Source organism: Carassius carassius, chromosome 32, assembly GCF_963082965.1.
Source record: "Carassius carassius chromosome 32, fCarCar2.1, whole genome shotgun sequence".
NCBI lineage: Eukaryota > Metazoa > Chordata > Actinopteri > Cypriniformes > Cyprinidae > Carassius > Carassius carassius.
This window is the reverse complement of record NC_081786.1, coordinates 14799565-14824761: the sequence shown is the minus strand read 5'-3', so window position 1 is coordinate 14824761 and position 25197 is coordinate 14799565. Positions and strand designations below refer to the sequence as shown.

Here is a 25197-nt window from a genome sequence, read left to right as displayed (position 1 = left end):
CTTACCCACAACCCTTTTCTGTTTGCCGATCAACTGGCAGATTTCCTTGGCAGCTGCGATTTGGGCCTTCTCCCCCAGCAAAGTGCCAAGAGTGGCCCGCAGTATGAAGGAGACACAGCAGCGGCAGGAGACGGCATCTGCCGGGTATTGCGTCGCCCGTGCGTGAGATACCCACTCCATGAGAAGAGAAAGAAGACAGGAGAAGTGCGTTTCCAGCCACGCGCCGCCCAGAATGGACACAAACACCACACATGTCTGTTTAAGAGAGTAAACAGGTAGTATTCATGTTAAATGAACTGAAATGGACAAAATAATCTTACATAAAATTGATTTTAAATACAACTTCTATGTAAAACAACTTTTTTTCTGCATAACGGATAAATAACACACAAATAAAGGGAGAGAAATTATGCTTTTTTCATTTATTCTTTTATTTGAACCTAGACAAAGTCAGTCATGCTGGCACTAAAAACACCAACATTCGGATCACAAGGGAAGGACTGTAGGAGGGTGAGCCACCTGTGTGATGCCCACGCGCACATCTCTGCTAACTGAGCTGGTCCCTTTCAACATGTCTCCACTGGCCCGCAGGAAGCCGGCTCCACCTCGCAGGAAACCAGAACTCAGCAGCTCCATCACCTCCTTCAGCGAGTTGCGCTTGGTGCCTGGCCTCGGAGCTGAGAGCAAAGCCACAGGAACAGGGGAGGAAGAATGAAAAGAAGAGAAGTGGGAGAGAGAGTGTGAGAGGATAAATGATAGAACAGATGGAATCGAGTGGGAGGGGAAAGATGAGCATTTCATTTGAGGAAAAGAAAAGCAGTGGGTGACAGAGGAGGGGAGGGAATGATTTCTACAATTTTTATGACTAAATGATCAGCTTGGTGTCCTCTGAAGCGATTTCTGCGATTGCTGAATAAAGTCCACCAACCTATGGTCTGTCTGGGCTCCAGTGCAGACGCTAATAAAGTGCCAAGCAGTTTTGAGATGGCGACTCGGACATCATAGTTTGATCCCTCGAAGGCTCGGAAACAAAGAGTGGCCACGTTCTCCAGCTCTGAGGACCACAGGAAGACAGCCTCTCTCTGGAGCTCCAAAAGACACTATCAAAAAAAAGTAAACTTCACCACAAAACTGGGACAAAATCTGAAAGAAAAACTTCATTTTAACTATTTAAATATTATAATAGAATATTATCTATTATAATAGTTATTATAATAGAAATTCGCTTTATTAATAGGCAATAATGTCTACTGGTATTAATTTAAAGTTTTGTTTATAACCTTTATTATGCTTTTTTCTCTAACCATAAAGCACACAAGATCTTGTCCATATAAATGCAATATTTAAAACCCTCAGACTGGAATAGAATATACAATATAAAATAAAATATAACAAAGGTTGAGGAAAAAAAAGAGAAAATACTGATTATAGTAAGTGATTCTAATAATATGTAGTAACATGCAGTAATATTTTAAATATTCAGGGGAATTTGTCACTTCTTTTCATCACTACAAAGACACACCACACTCCAGAACACAATGCAATTTTTTTAAAATAAAGAAATAAATACATACATACATAACTAAATAAATAAATATAATTTACTTATTTTCAAATTAGCTTTTGTTTAAAATAAATTCTATTCATATTTTCATATTTGTTGTTAGATAAAAGAAGAATGTGTGTTTACCCTGCTTCCTCCTTTAGCTGGAAATAGTACAATAACTTATGATCTATTAAATATTTGGGTAAATAAGAATTTCATAAACTGAATTGTGGAAGATTTAAACATCTGTTAACAATAAAGAACAAAATGTGTATTTTCCCTTTAGTCAGCTGTGAATGTAAAGCCATTTCTGTCAATAAGTAATGCATGTTTGACAAACATACATATGATTAGTAACTGAGGCATGGGGTAGTGTCCAGTACCTTTGCGGCAGCACAGCGCACAGCCATGGAACGATCCGTGAGACATGTGCGAGAAGCTTTATAGATGTCTCTGTGACAGGATACGGCACTCACACCTAAACCCTTCAGAATCCTCTCGATACTCAACATGATCTCACAGCGGCCCTGAGACTGGACACATTAACACACACACACACACACATTTATAAAAGCTACTGTCTTCTGGAATATAAAATATCTCTAGCCCATTTTTCCAAAGTGCCCATCCCAGATTCTCTGTGATATTCTGGTTCTCTTATATGACTCGGTCCCTCTTTGAAAGTCTATTTTGCCTGTTTTATAGAGGAATTTCTTAGTATACTAATTAAAAAAAAAAAAAAAAAAAAGGGCACATTGATATTTAAAACTTAAAGGGATAGTTCACCCAAAAATGAAAATTATTTAATTTATAACTCACCCTCATGTCGTTCCAAACCCGTAAGACCTCCATTTATCTTCGGAACACAGTTTAAGATATTTTAGATTTAGTCCGAGAGCTCTCAGTCCCTCCATTGAAACTGTGTGTATGGTATACTGTCCATGTCCAGAAAGGTAAGAAAAACATCATCAAAGTAGTCCATGTGACATCAGAGGGTCAGTTAGAATTTTTTGAAGCATCGAAAATACATTTTGGTCCAAAAATAGCAAAAACTACGACTTTATTCAGCATTGTCTTCTCTTCCGTGTCTGTTGTAAGACAGTTCAAAACAAAGCAGTTTGTGATATCCGGTTCGCGAACGAATCATTCGATGTAACTGGATCTTCTTGAACCAGTTCACCAAATCGAACTGAATCGTTTTAAACGGTTCGTGTCTCCAATACGCATTAATCCACAAATGACTGAAGCTGTTAACTTGTTTAATGTGGCTGACACTTCCTCTGAGTTTAAACAAACCAATATCCCGGAGTAATGCATGCACTCAAACAGTACACTGACTGAACTGCTGTGAAGAGAGAGATGAACACTGAGCCGAGCCAGATAATGACTCGTTCACGAGTCAAGATCCGGTTGCATCGGTTTTCGGATCACCAGTAGTTGTTTCTGACAGTTAGATTCAATAAACCGGTTGAAGAAAACGGTTCACCGGTTCTTTTGCGCTCGACGTAATGGCGTCATTGGCGATGACTGCAAGCCTTCGGTTTACCTGGGCTCATAACATTAGCACAGAATCAATTAACAAAAGAATCAGTTCGGTTCAGACGCTCTGTGTGTCAGTTTGCTTCACGCTGAATCACACATGCGCAGCATCATCAGCTCCTCGGTTCTCGAATCGGACACGTCTGACAGAAACGGTTCTTGACTCGTGAACGAGTCATTATCTGGCTCGGCTCGGTGTTCATCTTCAGTTCTCTCTTCACAGCAGTTCAGTCAGTGTACAGTTTGAGTAAATGAATTACTCCGAGATATTGGTTTGTTTGAACTCAGAGGAAGTGTCAGCCACATTAAACAAGTTAACAGCTTCAGTCATTTGTGGATTAATGCGTATTGGAGACACGAACCGTTTAAAACGATTCAGTTCGATTTGGTGAACGGTTTCAAAAAGATCCGGTTACATCGAATGATTCGTTCACGAACCGGATATGACAAACTGCTTTGTTTTGAACTGTCTTACAACAGACACGGAAGAGAAGACAATGCTGAATAAAGTCGTAGTTTTTGCTATTTTTGGACCAAAATGTATTTTCGATGCTTCAAAAAAATCTAACTGACCCTCTGATGTCACATGGACTACTTTGATGATGTTTTTCTTACCTTTCTGGACATGGACAGTATACCATACACACAGTTTCAATGGAGGGACTGAGAGCTCTCGGACTAAATCTAAAATATCTTAAACTGTGTTCCGAAGATAAATGGAGGTCTTACGGGTTTGGAACAACATGAGGGCAAGTTATTAATGACATAATTTTGCAAATTGGGCGAACTAACCCTTTAAGGTAAGAGTTTTGGGTAGCACTTTATTTTACAGTCCTGTTCCTCATGTACATACTATGTACTTATTGTCGTAATTACAATAACTATGTAATAACTGGGTACTAACCCTGAACCTACCCCTAAACCTAACCCTACCCCATGTAGTTACCTTGTATTACCAGAACTTTCTTAGATAAATACACTGTAAGTACACTATAAGTACATGTTAGTACACGTACTGTAAAATAAAGTGCAACCGAGTTTTGTCTATAAGATTTACAAATAATTGCCTTAAAAACACTATTACATGTACACTACTGTTTAAACAACTTGGGATAGTGCGTTTTTTTTCCCTTAAGAAATTTAAAGTGACAGTAAAGACTTCTACATTGTAACAAAAAATCTTTTTTGAAATAAAAATTGAAAAAAATGCTATTCTTTCTACAAAGATTCTGGAAAAAAGTATTGTGTTTTCCACTAAAATATAAAGCAATGCAACTGATTTCAACAATGATAGTAATAAGTATTTCTTCAAATCAGTGTTTTAAAATGTCCTCTGAAGGATCAAAAAGGCAGAGTCAAAGTTGCCATAACTGAAATAAATCACATTTTCAAATACATCCAAAGAGAAAACAGTCATTTGAAATTGTACTAATATTTCAAAATATTACTGTTTTTACTGCCTTGGTGAGCATAAGACACTTCAGTCAAAAACATTAAAGTCCACATGAAACGCAAGATGTGATTGTTCTTTATTCTCTATTGTTACGCATATCCGAGTGAAAATGTAGTGAATTTCATTCAGCTAATAGACAAGTCCTAAGAATTTTGTGATGATTCAAAACACCTGAATCACCTGTTTGTCCTTCAAACTATTGGTCAAAAGTGTCATGATTTTTCCCGGTGAAGTACAGTCACATCTCTGTGTTTGGCTGAACTGTGAATCACATACTGGTGTGCACGCACACGTACCTCGGCGCTCTTCACAGCTTTCAGAAGGTTTGCCACGCTCTCTTTAAACGAGTTGATGAGTAGTCGGCCCAGTTGCTCATACAGCACACCCAAACAGGCCACAGCTGCCCTGTAGGGAGCAATAAGTAACCTCACTGGCAGAAGATCAAGCAGAAGCCCATCTGCAGGGCGTGATGCGTGCGTGTAGGGGGCAGATTTCTGAAACTCACAGTCGAGTAGGCAGGAAGCTGGGCGAGTCGTCCTTGCTGCGGATGATGTCATTGCAGCGGTCCACCGTGAGGCTGGACGTGAGCGAGTCGCCCACTCGGTACACCAGCGCCAGACACTGTGCCAGCAGCAGACGTGTCGGGGGCCCCGGAGAACCCGTCAGTACCGTCGTGAGCTGCTCCACCAGGCGCTTCTGGTTCTGTTTCACATCGGCCTGTCACACAAATACATGCCGACATACTGTTTAGATTAATTGCGCTTTCTTGGCACTTCACAAGTAAGAAACAGACAGACACATCACTAGTCCATTCCAGGCTGAGGGACAGCCGGTGGAAAGGCAGACAAATAACCAGGGAGTCTATTCAGAGAGGCTTGCTTTTGTTTGTGTTCGAGAGAGAGAGAGAGAGACAGACAGGAGCGTTTCTTCTCAAACAGAGAGCTTATTGTCAGCGGCCTCAACTCACCCGGTCTGTGGCAGGGAGTAGTTTCTTGAGGAAACGCAGCCACTCGAAGACAAACTCGGCTCTCTGGTGCTCCCGCAGCTGACTGCAGGCTTCCTCGTTCAGCAGTAAACTATGAGCCTGCTCCATCTTTCCGTCTCTTCTCCTTCTCCAGCTTTTCACCTGAGACCTTAACCACAGTAACTCTCACATTCCGGACACCTCCATTCTCCCTGAAATAAACCACAAGTCTACAGCCGAGGTTTTCACAAGGGGTCCGTGGAAACGTTTACAGAACTCAGTGTAAAAAAAATAAATAAAAAAATAAGACATAAGTAAGCAGATGAAAAAAATATGCCAAATAAAAAATATCTGTGTAATTTTTTTAATTTGAGTTTAAGCTTTAAGTATGTCTAGGATATAGTTTATCAAAAAAAAAGATATTCAGTTTTAGTTTTCGCTATTTTAGTCCATCAATGAAAAAGAAAAATGTTGTTGTGGCAACTACCTGAACTATATACATTTCAGGTTTTCTATATTTAATTTATTTCAGTTAATGTTTATTTCCTTTTATGTAATGATCATTTTAAATGTTTTATTTAACTATAACAACTCTATATAGTGCTATGGTGAGCAGAAAAAAAGATCCTAAATAATTTTCAAAGAATATTTTGCACTACTTAAAATATTTATTTTCCAGATAACATACATGAAAATATATAGCTGCTTTTTAATTTTTAGGAATGTTGGTCACTTAACACGGATGATCATATTCAGAGTTCGTCTCCATACCATCTAAACTATTGAAAGCCCCTGCTTTACATAAGTTAGTTACAAAATATACACCAAAGATGATGTATTAAGGAACTTATGCAATTAATATGACTCTACATAACTGGCTTTACTGATAAGGATTTTGCTAGATGTCCATTTTCATAACTTCTACATTTAATCTGAGTGCGCAAAAATATGTAAACTGCCAGTTTATAAAGGATTCATTATCCGCACGTCCGTTTTTCCAAAAGTACCTTGTTGGGGCTATGAATAATGCATTATGTTCACTGCGTCTGCGCAGTCTAGAAAGAAACCAGCAGATCATGCAACTAAAATGATTAAAAAGATGCCCTTAAATGGATCTCAACTTCTAAACTAGACTGAGGAGGGTGAGATAGGACATCAAAGAGCCTGTCAGGGGAACAACAAGGATGGGATAGTGAAATTATTTTAGGTTTCTTGGAATTGTCCATGACGAGTCAGAAAGGATGTCTGGAACAAAACCCTTTACTTTTCTTACAGGTTCATTAAGCAGCATGTCAGTTTCTTATGTGAATTAGTTTATATATATAATATATATTCAGTTTCATTGTGAATTTAATCTACATATGACCATAAAGCTGATGGTTGCGAAAATGTTTATGCTGCTTTATTTACCTGTAACTGTAGTTTTTCCACTAATAAATAAAAATATATGTTTGAGCGCTGGATAAATTAATAAACACATACATTTCCTTAAACAAGTCTTCATAGTGTGTTTGATTTCTTGATTAGATGATGATGACTCCAGGCTAAACGAACAGGACTGCTGGCTAGTAACCCGATTTACTGCCAACTTCACCCAAACATAGTTATCCTCTAACATTTGTTTTTAACTAAACATAAGTCACAAACTAAAACAGACATTTAACGTTAGTTGTCAATGATTTAGTAAGTGTTAGTTAATTTAGCCTAACGCTAGCTTTTATCCAATGCTAACCAACTCTCTGACATGCTAGCGAGATAAATCTTCAAAAGCAGCGATTTGATGTCTTTAAAATCAAAGTATCGTGAGGAAAATGTGTATTACCTGCTAAATCCAATAACCGTAGTGTCGGGGGACGACTGAGAGAGGTATTTCCCTATTCAAGGCGACTGTTTGTGTGTATTTCCTCAAAGACATCTGCATGAAAGTGCGAGTCAAACTGTGAAGCGCAGTCACGTTAAAGGGAAGATGAACGCGGGCGACCGCTAGAGGGACGCTTTTCAATCGGGAACTGTCCTAAAACTAAATGGCTGTCTACCTAGGCAACATTTTTTTGGCTATTATAGCATCGTGCCGAGACTGCATGCATTATAAAATAGAATATAGCCACCTACCTTGGCAGCGTTTATTGGTATTAATATAGAGTGTTTTAGAATGTAGTACCCCAAAACAACCATAAGCACTGTTATTTACTTCTAGTTACATTTACAGCATCAAAAGCAGCTTTATAAATTAATTCTAAAGTTCAGAAAGAGGTTGGAAAAAGATTTTGGGGCAAGAAAACTTATGTTGATAGTATACATGTAGTTTAGGGATAAAATATGAAAATATAAAGGAATTGATTGATATTGTGCTTTTACTCAACATTTAAAAATAAGCAGAAAGACCAATAGAGACATTTTCCAAAAACATATTTATAAACAACGTGACGAAACATGACAAAGACAGAGCTGTGAGCACAGCATACTTGAGTAAAACTGGTGGAGAAAAAATAAGTTTTAACCTTTTTATTTGTTCATACATTGTATTTGCTTATATATTTATTTACAATATAATCAAATAAAAGAATCTAAAATGTGGCATTTTCAACTTGTTGCTTTCACACCAGAGGAATTAATTAGATCTTGTTTCTTTTGCATTTCTGTATACCGAGCTGAGTTTATCCTTTTTCATCAGAATTATGGTACAACATCCGCAGATTTTGAACTTCAAATTTAAAAATAAATGATATATACAATTCACTGATAAACATTGCACTGTAGAAGAACTGGCCATACAAGGCAAATTACAAATCTTCATTTCAGATGTTTTGTAAGATTGTAAACGTTTCATGAGCACTGGTGTTCGACAAACCAAGACACACTTAAAAACAACTGGAAACGCGGAAGCTAAAATATTGTAAAATAATTTTTAACAGCACTGAAATTTAGTGAGACTCAGCAGTAGTCCATAAAATAATCATCCTCCTCATCACTGTCATCATCTCTGGATGGGATATCTTTATCTGACAACATGTTCCACACCACAAAATCTTCATCTTCAGCTGTTAAAAACACAGTGGTGATGAATAAACAACATATTTTTCAACTCGATGTACAGTTATATGCTACAGTTACCAAAATTTGCATACCAACACATCTCTTAAGCGTCTTCTTTTCTACTGGAGTTGGTGTAAGCTTGTCCTGCGCAAAAATATTATTGCATCATCTTAAGGAGAAAAATAAAACCGTTGGATCACTTATGGGAACAAGATTAAAGATATGCAGGATTTTGAGAAAGTTACCACTGGGGCAGCCTTTTTGACCCGTTTCCGTCCCTTCTGGTTCTTCTGAAGATGGTAAATGTACTTGTCCATGTTATTCCTTAAAATAAGCAAAACAATTAATGGTTTATGCAAAGACCCAAATTAGACATTTCCAAAATTAGGCAATAAGACTGATGAGTGCATTCAGCATCCGCCCACTAAATATAGCTTTGGCAGTCGAGATGAAAGCATACCTGTTGATGGATGCCAGCATTCCTGGGCTGATGTGCAGACACTGAGGGGTTTTAGCAGCAGAAGAAATGCTAGAACTCGGCGTCTGAGGGTTCTGAAGCAGGCTGAAATCTTCATCTCCATTTGCAGCAAATACAGGCAACTTCAAAAGACAACGTCAAGTTAGATTTTCTTAGGGTATAGACAGGACATTCAGACAGGGGGCTTTATCAGGTCTGCATGTGCAGTTAATGAATAATCTACAGTCGTGGCCAAAAGTTTTGAGAATTACATAAATATTAGTTTTCAAAAAGTTTGCTGCTAAACTGCTTTTAGATCTTTGTTTCAGTTGTTTCTGTGATGTACTGAAATATAATTACAAGCACTTCATACGTTTCAAAGGCTTTTATCGACAATTACATGACATTTATGCAAAGAGTCAGTATTTGCAGTGTTGGCCCTTCTTTTTCAGGACCTCTGCAATTCGACTGGGCATGCTCTCAATCAACTTCTGGGCCAAATCCTGACTGATAGCAACCCATTCTTTCATAATCACTTCTTGGAGTTTGTCAGAATTAGTGGGTTTTTGTTTGTCCACCCGCCTCTTGAGGATTGACCACAAGTTCTCAATGGGATTAAGATCTGGGGAGTTTCCAGGCCATGGACCCAAAATTCAACATTCTGGTCCCCGAGCCACTTAGTTCTCACTTTTGCCTTATGGCATGGTGCTCCATCGTGCTGGAAATTGCGTTATTCTTCACCAAACTGTTGTTGGATTGTTGGAAGAAGTTGCTGTTGGAGGGTGTTTTGGTACCATTCTTTATTCATGGCTGTGTTTTTGGGCAGAATTGTGAGTGAGCCCACTCCCTTGGATGAGAAGCAACCCCACACATGAACGGTGTCAGGATGCTTTACTGTTGGCATGACACAGGACTGATGGTAGCGCTCACCTTTTCTTCTCCGGACAAGCCTTTTTCCAGATGCCCCAAACAATCGGAAAGGGGCTTCATCGGAGAATATGACTTTGCCCCAGTCCTCAGCAGTCCATTCACTATACTTTCTGCAGAAGATCAATCTGTCCCTGATGTTTTTTTTGGAGAGAAGTGGCTTCTTTGCTGCCCTTCTTGACACCAGGCCATCTTCCAAAAGTCTTCGCCTCACTGTGCGTGCAGATGTGCTCGCACCTGCCTGCTGCCATTCCTGAGCAAGCTCTGCACTGGTGGCACTCCAATCCCGCAGAATGAATCCTCTTTAGGAGACGATCCTGGCGCTTGCTGGACTTTCTTGGACGCCCTGAAGCCTTCTTTACAAGAATTGAACCTCTTTCCTTGAAGTTCTTGATGATCCTATAAATTGTTGATTTAGATGCAATCTTAGTAGCCACAATATCCTTGCCTGTGAAGCCATTTTTATGCAACGCAATGATGGCTGCACGCGTTTCTTTGCAGGTCACCATGGTTAACAATGGAAGAACAATGATTTCAAGCATCACCCTCCTTTTAACATGTCAAGTCTGCCATTCTAACTCAATCAGCCCGACATAAGGATCTCCAGCCTTGTGCTCGTCAACATTCTCACCTGAGTTAACAAGACGATTACTGAAATGATCTCAGCAGGTCCTTTAATGACAGCAATGAAATGCAGTGGAAAGGTTTTTTTGGGATTAAATTAATTTTCATGGCAAAGAAAAACTATGCAATTCCTCTGATCACTCTTCATAACATTCTGGAGTATATGCAAATTGCTATTATAAGAACTTAAGCAGCAACTTTTCCAATTTCCAATATTTATGTAATTCTCAAAACTTTTGGCCACGACTGTAGTTGAGAGCATGTCCAAATCAGTCAACAGTACAAGCACCTTGATTTGTTTATTGTGCATTGGTGAGTTGGCAAAAACGTCATCATGGTTATCTTTGGGCATGTGGTCCAAGAAATGCCTCATCTGCTGCCTCCTTTTAAGTGTTCCGGCTTTAGCAGTTATTTCAACTATTTCCTTTCCTGTGAGAAAAAACAAGCCAAGACCGTGTTTTGTTTTTTCATTTTCAGATGCATGAATTTGAAAACTTTCACAATCTGTAAAAACTCATAACCCTTCAAATTATACCTGGCTCATCAGTTGCTGCTGCTTTCTGAGCTCTTTTTCTGGATCTTTTGTTAGTCTTCTGATTGGAATTATACTGTTCCTGACACTCTTCAGCCGAACGAGTGCTGACAATATACGCAACTTTTGCCCAGTAACCACTCTTGTGCTTGGGCAATGAGTTGACAGCCCTGTCCAGAAAGATACACAGTACGATCATGATCTGTCTACATTTCACATTTCTTACATCCAGAAGAATGATGTGAATTTTATAAAATAATGGGCAGAATTTTTTTCAACGACTGTAAAAAACTAAATACTTAAATCAAAAAAAAAAAAAAAAAAAAAAGTATATATATATATATATATATATATATATATATATATATATATATATATATATATATATATATACACATACACACACACACACACGCATACATACATATAATGGTATTCACGATTAAAGCTTACTCGTGCAGTTTTTGTAGCTCTTCTTCAGTCCAATTTCCATCCAACAGCTCATTTGGTTCATTCATAATTCTGCTTTCTGTGTGTGGCTTTTTGCTTCTAGTGTTTGCTTTTCCGGTTCCAGATTTCTTTGATCTGTTATTTGAAACAGCGTGTTGAACACTTTCCTCACCCTCTGAGTGCTCAGAATGCATATCCTCTGAGAATGCATGGTGGCCATTTGTTTTGAGTTCAGATTTAGCTTTCCTTGGTCTTTGCTTTTGGTTGTGTCGCCTTCCCTCTTCATCATCATCTGTGGGAAAGTCAATAGAATCTCCGACCAAAACATCATCTGAGTTTCTCTGCAAGATCTTTTTTGGTCTACGTGAACGTCTCACTGAGTCCTGTTGATTTTGTTCCTTTTGACTGGTAAAGTCTTGCACCACAGAGGTCTCAGTCTTATGAGGTTTTGTTAGAAGTTTGCGGTCTGCAGGCTTCTTGTTGTGTCGCCTTCTTTCTTCATCATCATTATAAGTGGGAAAATCAATAGAATCTCCTACCAAAACACCTGAATTTCTCTGAGAGGTCTTTTTTGGTCTACGTAAAACTCTCACTGTTGAGTCCTGTTGATTTTGTTCCTTATGACTAGTAGAGTTTTTCACCACAGAAGTCTCAGTCTTATGAGGATTCGTTAGTGGTTTTTGGTCAGTGGACCCTTTTCCTTTTTGCCTTTTTGGAGGGTCTGGAGATGCAAATGAGCTGTTTGAGTCAGTAGAGTACTGGGCTTTGGAGTATATCCGAGCGCTTCGGCGTAAAGAACTGCTGTCGTGTGGCATGGATTGTGGTTCACCCTGAATTTGCTTCTGGGAAGACCTATTCTTGTGCTTTGCCTTTAGATCATTCTCAGACCCTGTTTCCTGCTCATCATATGACATTGATCCATCCCTAGGTGCGAAATGACCATTCACTGAATCAATCTTTGTGTTCTCCATCATTTCTGACTCTAAGCCCATTGTGTTTTCCTCTCCTCTTGACTGTTGCTTTCTCAGAGAGGTTCTTTGAGGTCGAATAGCTTTTTGTTTCATGCCATGACCCAAGTTAGAGCTGAGGGCCATAACCAGGGGTCCTTTCTGAGCTCTTGGAGGTTTATTTAGTGTTGTACTCTCAATTAGGGGTGGATTGCTCTGGACCTTTCTTTGGAGTTTGGAATTATGTTTGATCCTTCTCAGTGGCACTGACAATTCATCTTCACTACTAGATGTGTTACGCCTCCCTTTTGTAAAACAAGTAAATATGAAAATTTGCAGAAATTTCAAACACTTTAAAACATGTTATCAGTGCACACCTCTTCCCAGAGTTTCAGGCCTGGATGATTGTTCCTCTATGATTTGTGATATTGCCATAGTTACTGGCTTCTTTGGCTGGAAAGAAAAATAACATCAAATTTAAGAATTGGCCCACCTGCTCCACAACAATATAAAAAGTCCCCATAAATGCCACTAGAGATCAAAGACATTGTTTGCAGTGCTGAATGAAATGAGAAGAGTACCGTGGACAGCATTGAGGTAGAGTAGTCCTCATGAACTGTGACATTCATGTCAGAGTCCATAACAATCCTCCCTCCTTTCCAGTATTCCAGTGGAGGTTTGATGAGTCGGCCACTGCGGGAAACTTTTGCACTGCCCTGCTGAACGCTGTCAGTGGGAGTGATGGGAGCTGTAACACAAAAAAAGTCAATATATTAGTGTGACAGTTTCAAACTTATGGGGATGAACAGAGTTTAAACTAAATATTTGAACTGGGACTCCAAAAATTCTTGATACTGAGACTAATAACATATAACCAACTAGACGATAAAGGAATCATATTTTTAGGACTGATTCTGTAACAAATCATTCAGACAGAATTATTTAAATGTCACAGTTAATGCTAAAATGTTATACTCACAGGTTACAACGCTCTGAATTTTGGAATGTTTGGACGTTGAGTTTTTAGAGGCCTGTTGATTTTTAGTTTTGGAAGGTTTTACACTGTTACCCTGATTTTTTTGTGGTCTAAAACAAGAAGAGGCAATTAAATGAAATATAAAATGTAGCATGTTAGAAATAAGAAAATAACAAAGTTGAGGCAACTTACCCCCTATGACAACTCAAAAACTGATCCAGGTACTCCTTCCACATTTTTGGAAACCCAAAGAGAAATTTCTTCAAAAACCATGATGGAAATGCTGCAAGGGTTGAAACAAAACTGTAAAAATGAAATAAACAAGGCAAGTAATGCAACTGGATTTAAAAAGCATTATCTTACATGAATTGGGATGTTTGGCCATTTTCCCAATGAGGACGTAGGTTCTGCCAGATGACGTCTTGAGAACATTACTTGAGACTCTTTCGATGATAAAACTGCTATGCCAAGGTATCATAGTATCTCTGTATGCATCAAGCAGAATCATTTGAGCTACATAAAACAGCTTCACAGAGAATTAATGAAAAAGTGTAATGCTATAATATAATGGAATTTACATGTAGCACAGACACTATGACAAGTCCTTTAGATATACAAGAAAAAAGGGGGAAGGAAGCAAATATCTTACACGCGAATACCATCAACCACAAGGTCATTGTTGAGCAGTTTCAAAACCCAGTGTCTTAAATGGATCCCTCTCACCTACAAGACAAAACAATGTACTAACTACAAAAGCTGACATACAGATCATAATTACAAAATATAAAAATCACCAAATCATGTTTTTGCATTCGTTTTGACATTTTTTCAATGATTTTAAGAACCATTAAGAAACAAATGCTCTTGTTTTTTTAAACGTACATTTGTTTCCTCATCTAGAGCTACGTCTGCTTGTCTAGCTTGTTGTTTTGACTGAAACACAGACACTTTCTTTTGTGGGATCAACACCCGAGGAGAGAGCTGCAGTAGAGGATCCTCCAGTAGATTATGAGGGGGCTGGGGGGGTCCAGCAACCCCTTCTGTGCACTCCGACTTCGACTGGTCAATCAGATCAGACTCAGGACTACTGGACATGTCTTTTTGGAGGTCTCCTTCATTCTCCTTTTCTACAGAAATGCTCCTCTCACTAAAAACACCACCACCTGCAGTTTACAAATTACACAGTGCTAATGTGTTAGGATCAGTATAGTTCTTTGCTTTATTATTAAGATCACAGTAAATGTGTTACCCAATTCTTGGTAAAAATATGAATAATACTTATTGCTAAATATCTTTTCCCACACAAAGAATTTGTCTTGGTGACAGAAGAAGAATTCTAGTTTTGTAAGTAACACAGGATAAAAATTAAACATACCTTTATTTCTGTCTTTTGAACTGCTAACATAAGTGATGGGCTTCCATGGAAGCTGGGTTAACGTCTCATCAGGAACCACCTTGTCCAACAGCACACGAGGCTCTTGAGTAACCAAATGCAAACAGAATTTTTATAAATGAATCAGGTTGTACTCAAGACAACCGTCTTAAAATGCCAAACAACAGCAATTACTAAAAGAAAACATTAAAATCATACGTCTGTTTCTTTTAGAAAGATTCTCTGGCATTTGCTTTTGCCTTGCTTTCATCTCCGATAACATCTCCCCAGGTTTGTTCTCAAGTAAAACATATGGCTCTAGAAAAAGAAAAGTGAAATTAGAACAATTCATTTCTAGAAGTCATCATAATGTATGACATCTGGGGGGGGGGGGATAAGGAGAACTCACTAATAAATGACTCTGAATCCATGTTAAAGGTCTCATGTTGTCTTCCAGGCACTTTATGAAGACTGATGGAATTACAATTTTGTGGTAAATCTCTATCTCCATTCTGTGCATCTCCTCCCGGTGACTGTGGAGGAGAGAGGGCTAACACATAGGTCTCCTGGCTTGCGTTATTCTTTTGTGAGTACTGTTTTACAGGATTCAAGTGGATACTGCCACAAATATCTTCGTTTTCATCATGATCAGAGACTACCCCATGCCCTGCAGAGTTTTGTTTCTGAACTTTTGCCTTCATTCTTGCAAAAATCTTTGCCGGCGTCTCAGTGCCTCTCTTCAACATCAGGTCAGCTTTGTCTTGAGGGGCGTCCACCACCGTGGCATTGATGCTGCTGATCTCACAAGGGATATTTGAGCTGTTTTCTTCAGCATTCTGTGCAGTGGAGTTCATCACCAACACATCTCGGTTTGAAATCTTTCTGCCTGACCCAGTTGTCCAATTGTGAGCTGCTTTAGGTATGATTTTGACTGGTGTGATCATGCCACCAAGCTCAGGGGCTTCAGGAGCAATGAAATAGTCTTGCAGTGGATGATACATTATTGTATTACAGGAAAGACAGACTAAATGTTTACAGCCCCACAGTGGTCCATGTTCTCATCAAAATTCTATGATATGTAAAGGGTAAAAATCAAATTAACAAAAGAAGCTAAAAAGTGGCGACTGATTCAACTATAAATATTGTCTTTAGTCTATAAAATTAGACGCTTTGAATGTGTGTGTGTGTGTATATGTATATATATATATATATATATATATATATATATATATATATATATATATATAGCTTCAACTGACACGCAATATCAGTAATGAAATAAATATCTTAATCGATTTAAACCATAAACACTTTACCATAAATTAAACAATAATAAACAAAAATTAACGTTAGTCTGGCTGTAAACTACTAACGTTAGAGGTAAAACGAAAACAACCCCGTGCACACTTAACCGTCGACAAACCCCGAATAAAATGAGTAAGTGAAACAAAGTTCAACATAATCTATAGTTGGTTAAGTGAATTTAGAGCCTATGATTACTAAAAACGACTCGCTTACCATGTAAACTCGTTTGAATTTTCCCGGATAAAGCGGGGCTAACGTCTCGCGTTGCGTAAGGACTGCGTCACTTCCGCCAATAACGCTACTACGAAGTGAGTGGTTAATTTCAGTGACTCGGTTCTTTTGGATTGTTTATTTCACAGAATTGGTTTAAAAAGAGTTCTGCGATTATTTGACCTTAAAAAGGCAACGCGTAACATATTGCTGTTTATTATACCGATTGGGATTTGTTAATTGTGTAGTTTATTGTAACCCCATGTTATTTAAGTCCCAGCCATGACACAAAGTCATTTAGAACTTAAATAAAATTTGCATTTGTTTTAAACAATATCAAAATGACTTAATAACTCTTGCCCAAATATTTGCTTGTTTTAATCAATTTATATTTATATTTAAGTGCAACTCTAAAAAAAACCATAAGAATAAAAAGTTATAAATTAAACAAATTATGGCTACTGTCACATAGTAACAAAGTAACCCTGACAAAATGTTACAGAGTAAGTGCAACGGCATAAAGTTTCAAGTTCTCAGTTTGAATTTACGTTAAACAATTCTGTAAATATGCACATGCTGGAGAAGTTAAAAGACATCTCTTTAATCATATTTCGGATATGAACATGTCTACTCCTACTGTAGTCGGCTACAATTTTCCTTCCCACATTCAAGCTTTTCAATGCGAACGAATCATTCAATTGAACCGGTTCAATTGATTCCTTTTGAAAGATCCGACTCAAAAGAATGTTTCGCGCACGCTTCGCTACAGTTCTTTTTTCGTACGTGTCTGTCAAAAATATGAACCTGGAGAGAATACCGAGTTAGTTGTGTATAAGAATGAAGTTAAAATGTTAGGAAATACGTGAGCAGTTAACATTTTGTCGTTTATCAAAGGAGACGATGTCCAAGATCCAACTAACGTTACCGGAAGAAGTGTGGATCCATGTGTTTGGCTTTCTCTCTGATCGCGACAAATTAAATGTTCGTTTAAGCTGCACGTACTTCAAGAGACTGATCGACCACTGGTCCTTATGGACAGACAGTGTTATCGTCCTCCAAAAGCTCTACGACTCACATTTCTGGAAAACTCTTTGTCAGAGGAAAATCAAGTCTGTTGTTGTTCAAAAGGCAACGGCGAAAGTCTTGCAGCAGACTGTGACGTGTCTGCCGTGGATCGGTTCAGTGACTCTGGTTCAGTGCAGCGATGGCACAGCTCTGGTGACTCTGAGGGCTTTAAAACACCTCCAGAGGCTTGTCATCCGTCAGTGTTGCTGTCGGAGTCTGACCAGCTCACTTTTATCTTTGAGACAACTGACTCATCTCTGCTTGTGTGAGGTCAAGAGTGCCTCGATATCGGAGATAAGTGCTGCGATCTCCCAACTTGTCAATCTTACCACACTGAAGTACCACGAAGATAAAAATCCTATCCATAAAAGTGCCCTTCATGGCATGTTGGGGCGTCTGCCCAACTTAAAACACCTTTCCTTAAGATTTGGGCCCAAGTATGGGATTCTCCCTGATGATTATTTTTGTCCAGCTAAAGCAAATGGACTTCCAGGTATGTATGCTTTGAGGAAAGAATAATAAGGGGAAGAAATGAAGGAAGAATTGTCGCTTTGTAGAGTCCTTCTCATCTTGTCTTTCATACAGGAGTGACTCAGGATGCAGGCTTTGGCCTGAGCAGCCTGGAGCTGCTGAACTATGAAGACCCCTGCCTCTCCTCCGCTGCCTTTAACGCTCTGTCCTCCCTCACCAAACTGACAGTGCATTACAGAAAATTGCATGAAAATCAAGACTTCTGCTGCCTCACAAAATGGCTTCAAGGCCTTAGTGTACTTTCAGAGCTCAACATTTCTTGTAAGTAAGAAAAAAGCACAACACTTGTGATGCTTCACTGTAGCCTTGGAAAAGTTTAAAAAGGGTCTTCAACCGGGGAACATCAGTAGATATGCTGTAAAATAAATTAATGTAAGGATTAAAAAAACAACTAAATATATTCCATACTTGAGAACTGCAGAATAATGATTAAATAATATAATTATTATTATATTATCTATTATTATATTAATTATAATAATAATTATTATTAAAAAAATAGCAGTCATATGAAATTTTATTATATTAAACAAAAATATTTAACATTGTATTAAATCATTTTGTTGTTTCATTGTTTGAGTAGCACTTTACAGTAAGGTCATTAGTTTATTCTAATTAATGCATTAATATTAACTAACAATGAGCAATAAATTACAGTTGAGATTATCCTCAGTATTTATAACATTAACAGATGCAACTTTTGATTTTAATAATACATTAGTAAATGTTAATAAACTAATAAGATGAACAAAATGCTTTTTACTGTTATTTCATGTTAGCTAATGTCGTTAACTAACAAATGTTAACAAACCCACCTAATAATATTAAGTGTTACCATTGATTTTATTCTATAGTTTCTGTTTCAGAACGTCTGGATGATTAAGATGATTAAGGCTGATGATACACTGTGCAGCTTTGAGAAATGTTGCCTTCAATGGGCAACCAGGTGATACACAGGACCCATGATCGATCTAAAATATCCAGATAGACATTTCTTATCCATTCTCCATGGGAAAGTGCCCAAGCAACATTGCTTTATTAGGGAAAAAAAGATGCCCTGTGTATCATCAGCCAAAGACTCTTCAATTCAGAACAGATTTTTAGGCAATGAATCCCTCATTTTTGTCTATTTTTCTAGTAGGATACTCTCTCAGAGTCTACGCTGAATGGATTCCCAGGACGGTGCAGCGGATGTCTCTCATGGGAGTGAAGGCAGAGCTGGAGTCTGTTAGGATCATGGGAGAGCAGGTGCCAGATCTCCTTCAGCTCCATTTGGACTTGTGTTGTCATGACATCTGTGATGTAATCACAGAAATGCCCCAGATTTTCCCAAAGCTGCAAATCCTGAAAGTGAGGTGAGTGTTATTTGTCATGAATTTTAAATTTATTATGTCAGAATGAGTAAACGCACTGCTTTCTATTTGTGTCTGACCTCAGTAGTTACCTTCATTCTAATCGACTTCTCTCTTTCAGACACCATAATGTTCCAGAAGCAGTGTTTCTTCAACTTCAGCATCTGCCTCGACTCAAGCAGTTGGTGATTTTGGATGCACCCAAAAGCCCCAGTCCTACAGTCCTCAAACTGACTCAAAACCTTCACGTCCAGACAAACAACAGAATCCATGTGCTTCATTTCAATTCAAAGGACCAAACCACTTGTTCGTGTGGTTTTTATTGATAATCTTCATCATTTAACTCATGTTTATATTTGACTACAGTTGGAAACAGATTATCATGCCATACACACAGGGGTCTTTTTGACATGGATCAATATTTCATGCCATCAGAATTTGCTTAAAATGGTATATTCACTCATGGTGTCTTTGTAAATATAATTTCCAATAAATTAATCAAATTGACTAGTCAAAAGTGTGCGTTTGCATACATATCATCCACTAGGTGGCAATCTAATCACACTTGAGTATAAAGAAAAAATCCTCTTTTTACCTCTTCATGCATTCTTTCAGAAACTATTAACACACAAACTATATGTATGAATAATTATTTAGCATAAATAAATAAAAAATGTGCAAGATTTTCTCCCTAAAGCAGATGTTCCAGATGTTTACCCTACAAGTACAACATATGATGTGATATTCTGCATTAATAATAAGTGTTTATACATCTATGTATTATACATATGGGCTCAAATTTTTTACAAATATTTTTTAATAAAGTTTTTTTTTTTTTTTTACCACATTGTCAAACATTGTGATTTCACACATTTATTAGTTCTACAAAGTGGATAAATGTTTACCATAAGCATGCTCAGAACGCCATGGGTTCACATCCTTATAAACAGGATTATAATATTCTGTTTTTATAGTTTCATTATTGCATGAAACCATCATGATTGGACTTTTTAAGCACACTTCATTTTCCAATTTAGATGTTTGAGAATTTACGATATGAAAATTAATTCTAAAGGCTTTCCATCAGGTTTTTACTAATCTAGGCCCAGTCAAACTGATGAGGCATTAATATAATTAGAAGCAATTGTTCTAGCAATTAGCTGCAGTGAAGCTGATCCATCATTGCATATATAATACTGAAGGGTGAATGTTTGGATGTTTTAATCCCACTCAAGGTTATACAGTTGTAAGAGAAGTTTTATGGTGTATTGAAGCTCTGAGAAATCTTCCATTAACCGAGGATGGAGCATTTATCAAATGAGAGACGACAAGGACAACATATCTTTCCACATTATATCCCACTGAGGAAGAAATAATGTGCTCATAAGTAACAGTGGAGACTGAGTGTAAACACTTTTGGAGTGTCTTAACAGAGAAGCCTGCAATGTTTCAACACACAGTTCTATCTGTAATTTGAAAGAGACTGTTGTAGCTTAGCACGCTTCTGCTTTTCCAGGATATGAAAGTCAAGGTTCAGTCTCTTTTTTTATGCTTTACATACATTATTTTGACAAATGTTTCATTTCAGGCCATTATGCATGCCCCAGAATTTTCAATATTTCACCTCGGCATGAAAACTATACAGTATGTTCTAATGCTTCAGTCATACTCTCTGATAGGGTGAAAATGGCAGTCAGTAGAAAATGGAAGGAGATTGGTGTGTTCTCTGTGAATTTTCAGACATTCCAACATCTTTCAGAATTCTAAGTATGTCACAGGATCTGTTGATTTTTTTTTTTCAAAAGCAAAGACCAAAAAATAACTATGCTTTTACCCTTAGGATTCTGATATTACAATTATGAATTAGTGTTTGCTTTCTCAGAATATTGTATTGCCTCTTAATTATCAAAATTCCTATGTGTTTTGTTTCTTTTCTGGGTAAGAGTATCTGCACAGCAAGGGTTAACCTAATAAATAGAATTACATCGTGACAGAATTTCACTTGGTTCAAATTGCTTTCGATTAGAAAATTGGGCAAAATGTCTCTATTAAGCATCTTTTGAATTTCCCTTAAAAGTTTTGAGCCATAAAAGGAGCTTGGAACACTTTGCAGCTTTTGACAGCTGTTAGACCCAGGATGGGAATTTTGGACGTCTTTCAAATACACTGATCTGACCCTAAATAATCCGAATGCAGGAGCAGCTGGAGCTGAAAATCAAGGTACCTTCTATGAAGCAATAAAGCAGCACCCATATTAATTTAGTTTTGACTGAGATGAAAACGGCAATGGAGAAATGATACAATAATGGCTGTGGAGGACAGTACGTACCTACCCACATGATCACACATAATCAATGCCATTTAGTGGATGCTATTGTCTTGATAGTTTCTTCCATCATGGTCTATGGAGGGATTATGCATTCTCCACACAAAATCATTTCTCATTTTGAGTATGTGAATGGTGAAGCCCCCACTCAACTGTGAGTAAACGAATTCTCCATTCTTATCAGGAAGCAATTTGCTCGTATGAGACAGTAAAGTCCAAGCTCTCCATCATTATGAAATGGCTGTCCATGCTGTCTGATCTACGAGAAAGGAGATGCAGTATAAACACACAGACTATCTAGGAGATAGTCCGGCTGCAAACGCTGTATCATGCTGGCACAATGAAACCTGTGTCACTACTAAAGAGAGCTATACAGGAAGTTGGCTATGAAATATATGAATGTACACAAGTAACCGGGGTAAGTTGTCACAATGTCTTTATCTCAACAGTTGAAAGGTTTTTAAGTGCAATTGCACAAACATAAAAAAAGTGGTTTTAAATTATTTTTTACAAATATTGTTTTATTGTTTCTATATTTTGTTTTATAATTTAACCTATAATAACAGACTCTGTTGTGACAGCTTATCTCAACATGTTCAATAAACTGAAAATGTTTCATGGGAAATACAGGTGGAAATGTTAAATAGCTTCTTTTTTTGTAGCAAATACTTAAAATTGACTTTCAAAGAGAAACCTACTTTGAGAAATAAAAACTGAAGTAAAATGTGTGACGGAGATAAATAGAGGTCTTTAGGAAACAATAAAACTCCAGCAAATCTGTTTTCCTTGCACGATTTCGATCCCTTTTCTTCAGTTCAGATGTTTTGAGGACAATACAGGAGTTGTAAATGGCATGCTGAAGAATCTGAGAGAATGCCGGATGAGTTGTGAAGGGGAAAGCGGGATGTGGGTAAGTGTGTATGTGTGTGAGTCAAGCTGTTATTCCAGTAAAACAATCAAACATGTAGCACTCGATGTAATGCAGTAATGCAGGAACAACTCAGCCTTTCTGGTGCCTCATCATGCGCTCTTTAAAATAAAGATTCTAAAAGGTTTTCACAGTGATGCCATAGAAACTCTTAAAAGAACCCATTTTTTTCTTAGTAAAGGGCATTTGAATAATCTGTAGAAGCTTTTTTTAGAATATAAAGAACCTTTAATGCAATGGAGAAGTTCAATGGATGGTTTTCCAGAAACACACACAAAAAATTATATATATATATACAGTACAGACCAAAAGTTTGGACAAACCTTCTCCTTCAAAGAGCTTTCTTTATTTTCATGACTATGAAAATTGTAGAGTCACACTGAAGGCATCAAGGGCTATTTGCTTGCTTATAGCTTGGCCAAACATGAAAATGTGCTGAAAATATACTCACCCTCAGGCAATTCAACATGTAAGATTTGCTTCTTCATCAAAACATATTTGGATCAATGGATCCTCTGCAATAAATGGGTGCTATCAGAATGAGAGTTTAAACTAACAGCTAATTAAAAAAATCACAATAATCCATTCAATCAAGAGATGTAAAGCTATTTCTCCAAATATGTTTCTAAAACCCAATCCTTGTCCTACAAACTGTATGTCTTACAGAATTTAAAAATTAACAAATCTTAGATATTTACTTAAAGTGATGGTCATATTTTGGGTTAATTTACAACCCTGGCCAAGTCTTTGATCCTCTTCAAGGACAGGACATGCAATCACATGCAACTCAATGCATATTCAGCCTAATGTGTCCTGTTCAAAAAAGAAAAAAGAAAAAAGGAAGCTATTTCCAGTCAACTAATATAGTTTAAACAGAAGAACTTAATAGCAAATCTAATACACAGAAGAAGACACACAAATACATATTAAATATCAGACATTAATTTGAGCAGACATAATCTTAAAAAATAAAATAAATAAATAAATTCCAGATTGAAATATCCCAAAGGTTTAATGTGTTCATACCCCATTAGATAGCCAAAAATGAAAGAGAAAGATGGTCAAACATGTGGACGAGTGCCATAAGAACATTTCTGTTTCATAAGTGCTGATGTACAAACAATGAATAAATAATTCCATTCTTTGAACAAGAGTTTAAACAGTTTATTCCATTGGGAAAATAGAACTAATAATGGCTTTTCATGAGTAAAATAACTTTTCTTCAAGACAAATACTTCAAAATGATACTTGGTAGTGCATGAAAACATTCATTATTGATACATAATCTGAAAGTGATGATCAATATGTCTGTTTTCACGAGAAGCCAATTACATTGTTATTTAAAAGAGAGAGAGAGAGATAAAAGGGAATGTAGCATTAATAAATCAAGAGTTGGGAGAGAGACATAAAATCTTTTTCATCTGTTTGTGGAAGAGCGGCTGGACCTGAGGGACACAACCACATTCACAGATTATGAGTAAAATTACACAAACTAACATGTAACAGAAATAATAGCCATCTCCTTAGATGCTGGATGTGATCATTTCTATACACAATTAATTATGCCTGTGGGTTATCCTTTTTTAAACCATTGGTTATGAAACCCTGTTATGCATATGTAATGAGTCAAATGTTTTTATTTTATTTCATTTTTTTTTTTATGGGGGTGCTTTGTTTTGTTTTGGGGGTGCTGGAGCACCTGCTAGCCCCTCCCTAAGGTTGTATATTGTCAGTTTACCCATAATTTATACATTATGAGAATTATATATAAATCTTTATCCACACATGTTAACAGTCATTGAAAATAAAAAACTACTTTCAGTGGATTTAAGAAATAAGTCACTACTTTATACATTACCAGAGAAGAGAAATAACAAATCATGAAAGACTGTGAATTGGTCTTAAAGGGATAGTTCACCCAAAAATGAAAATTCTGTCATTAATTACTAGTTCATCTTTGGAACACAAATTAAGATGTGTAAGATCTGAGAGCTTTCTGACCCTCTTGGATTTCATCAAAAATATGTGTTCTGAAGATGGTCTTATGGGTTTGAAACGACATGAGGATTAGTAATTAATAACAGAAATTTATTTTTTGGTGAACTATCCCTTTAAATTAGTCTTAAATCTATCCTTGAATTATAATGCATAGAATGTGGGTGAATGCTAATTGGTTAAAGTGCCCCTATTATGGGTTATGCTAGGTTCATATTTTGGTTTTGGGAGACCCCAATAACAGGTTGACATGCATGCAAGGTCAAAAAACACTTTCATTGTCTTATAATATTTATTTATTTATTCCCAAACGATTCGTTCAATGATTAACTTTTCCAAATCCCTTTTTTTCGTGACGCTAATCTGCAGTGATTGGTCTGATTGGTCTCATTTTCATTTCATCATGAGCCTGTAATTCCTGATAAAGCGGCGTTTCTGAGCGCAGTGCTGCTTTATGTTCAGTATTACTGGGGAAACCGCTATGTTTACCTCTAAAAGCGGCATCTAATGGCAAAGAATGAATTTGCATTTTTATTCAGACCAGTAAGTGGGCGGGCAATATGCTAATGTTTCATGTTGCCATCAACATGAAACGGATTGGGATTCGTTTTAAAGCGACTCATTTCAGTGATTCAGAGTCGACTGTCTTTTGAAAGACGATA

At 37.3% G+C, this 25197-nt stretch overlaps 3 protein-coding genes across 7 annotated transcripts in view; 1 reads left to right on the top strand and 2 right to left on the bottom strand.

Moving 5' to 3' along the window:
* Positions 1-7460, bottom strand: part of heatr5a (HEAT repeat containing 5a) — a 29304-nt gene extending 21844 nt beyond the window's left edge. For all 3 annotated transcript variants that reach the window (XM_059520468.1, XM_059520469.1, XM_059520470.1), the window contains exons 1-8: positions 7325-7460; positions 5506-5714; positions 5044-5255; positions 4835-4943; positions 1930-2079; positions 929-1100; positions 520-677; positions 6-255 (exon numbers count right to left, since the gene is read on the bottom strand). In XM_059520468.1, the coding sequence (XP_059376451.1) occupies positions 6-255; positions 520-677; positions 929-1100; positions 1930-2079; positions 4835-4943; positions 5044-5255; positions 5506-5631 (1177 nt within the window). In that variant the 5' untranslated portion in view covers positions 5632-5714; positions 7325-7460. The remainder of the gene's footprint in view (positions 1-5; positions 256-519; positions 678-928; positions 1101-1929; positions 2080-4834; positions 4944-5043; positions 5256-5505; positions 5715-7324) is intronic.
* A 670-nt stretch (positions 7461-8130) lies between these two features.
* On the bottom strand, positions 8131-16496 carry LOC132112794 (mis18-binding protein 1-like). Of its 2 annotated transcripts, none has more exons than XM_059520459.1 (18): positions 16342-16496; positions 15233-15892; positions 15043-15141; positions 14827-14928; positions 14334-14614; positions 14101-14174; positions 13815-13936; positions 13644-13734; positions 13455-13561; positions 13057-13223; positions 12853-12928; positions 11532-12780; positions 11082-11248; positions 10836-10975; positions 8999-9138; positions 8784-8862; positions 8631-8682; positions 8131-8543 (listed from the first exon to the last, which is right to left on the bottom strand). In XM_059520459.1, the coding sequence occupies exons 2-18, from the start codon at positions 15822-15824 to the stop codon at positions 8437-8439; spliced, it is 3645 nt and encodes a 1214-aa protein (XP_059376442.1). In that variant the 5' UTR covers positions 15825-15892; positions 16342-16496; the 3' UTR covers positions 8131-8436. The 2 variants fall into 2 exon arrangements, with proteins under 2 accessions (XP_059376442.1, XP_059376443.1); XM_059520460.1 differs by lacking the exon at positions 16342-16496 and adding an exon at positions 16197-16219.
* Positions 16497-17012: 516 nt separating this feature from the next.
* Positions 17013-19727, top strand: im:7136021 (uncharacterized). 2 transcript variants are annotated; one of them, XM_059520458.1, is made up of 5 exons: positions 17013-17158; positions 17233-17896; positions 17989-18195; positions 19073-19289; positions 19408-19727. In XM_059520458.1, exons 2-5 carry the CDS (start codon positions 17239-17241, stop codon positions 19610-19612), a joined length of 1287 nt encoding a protein of 428 aa, XP_059376441.1. In that variant the 5' UTR covers positions 17013-17158; positions 17233-17238; the 3' UTR covers positions 19613-19727. The 2 variants fall into 2 exon arrangements, with proteins under 2 accessions (XP_059376441.1, XP_059376440.1); XM_059520457.1 differs by having other exon boundaries at positions 17051-17896.
* Positions 19728-25197: the final 5470 nt, after the last annotated feature.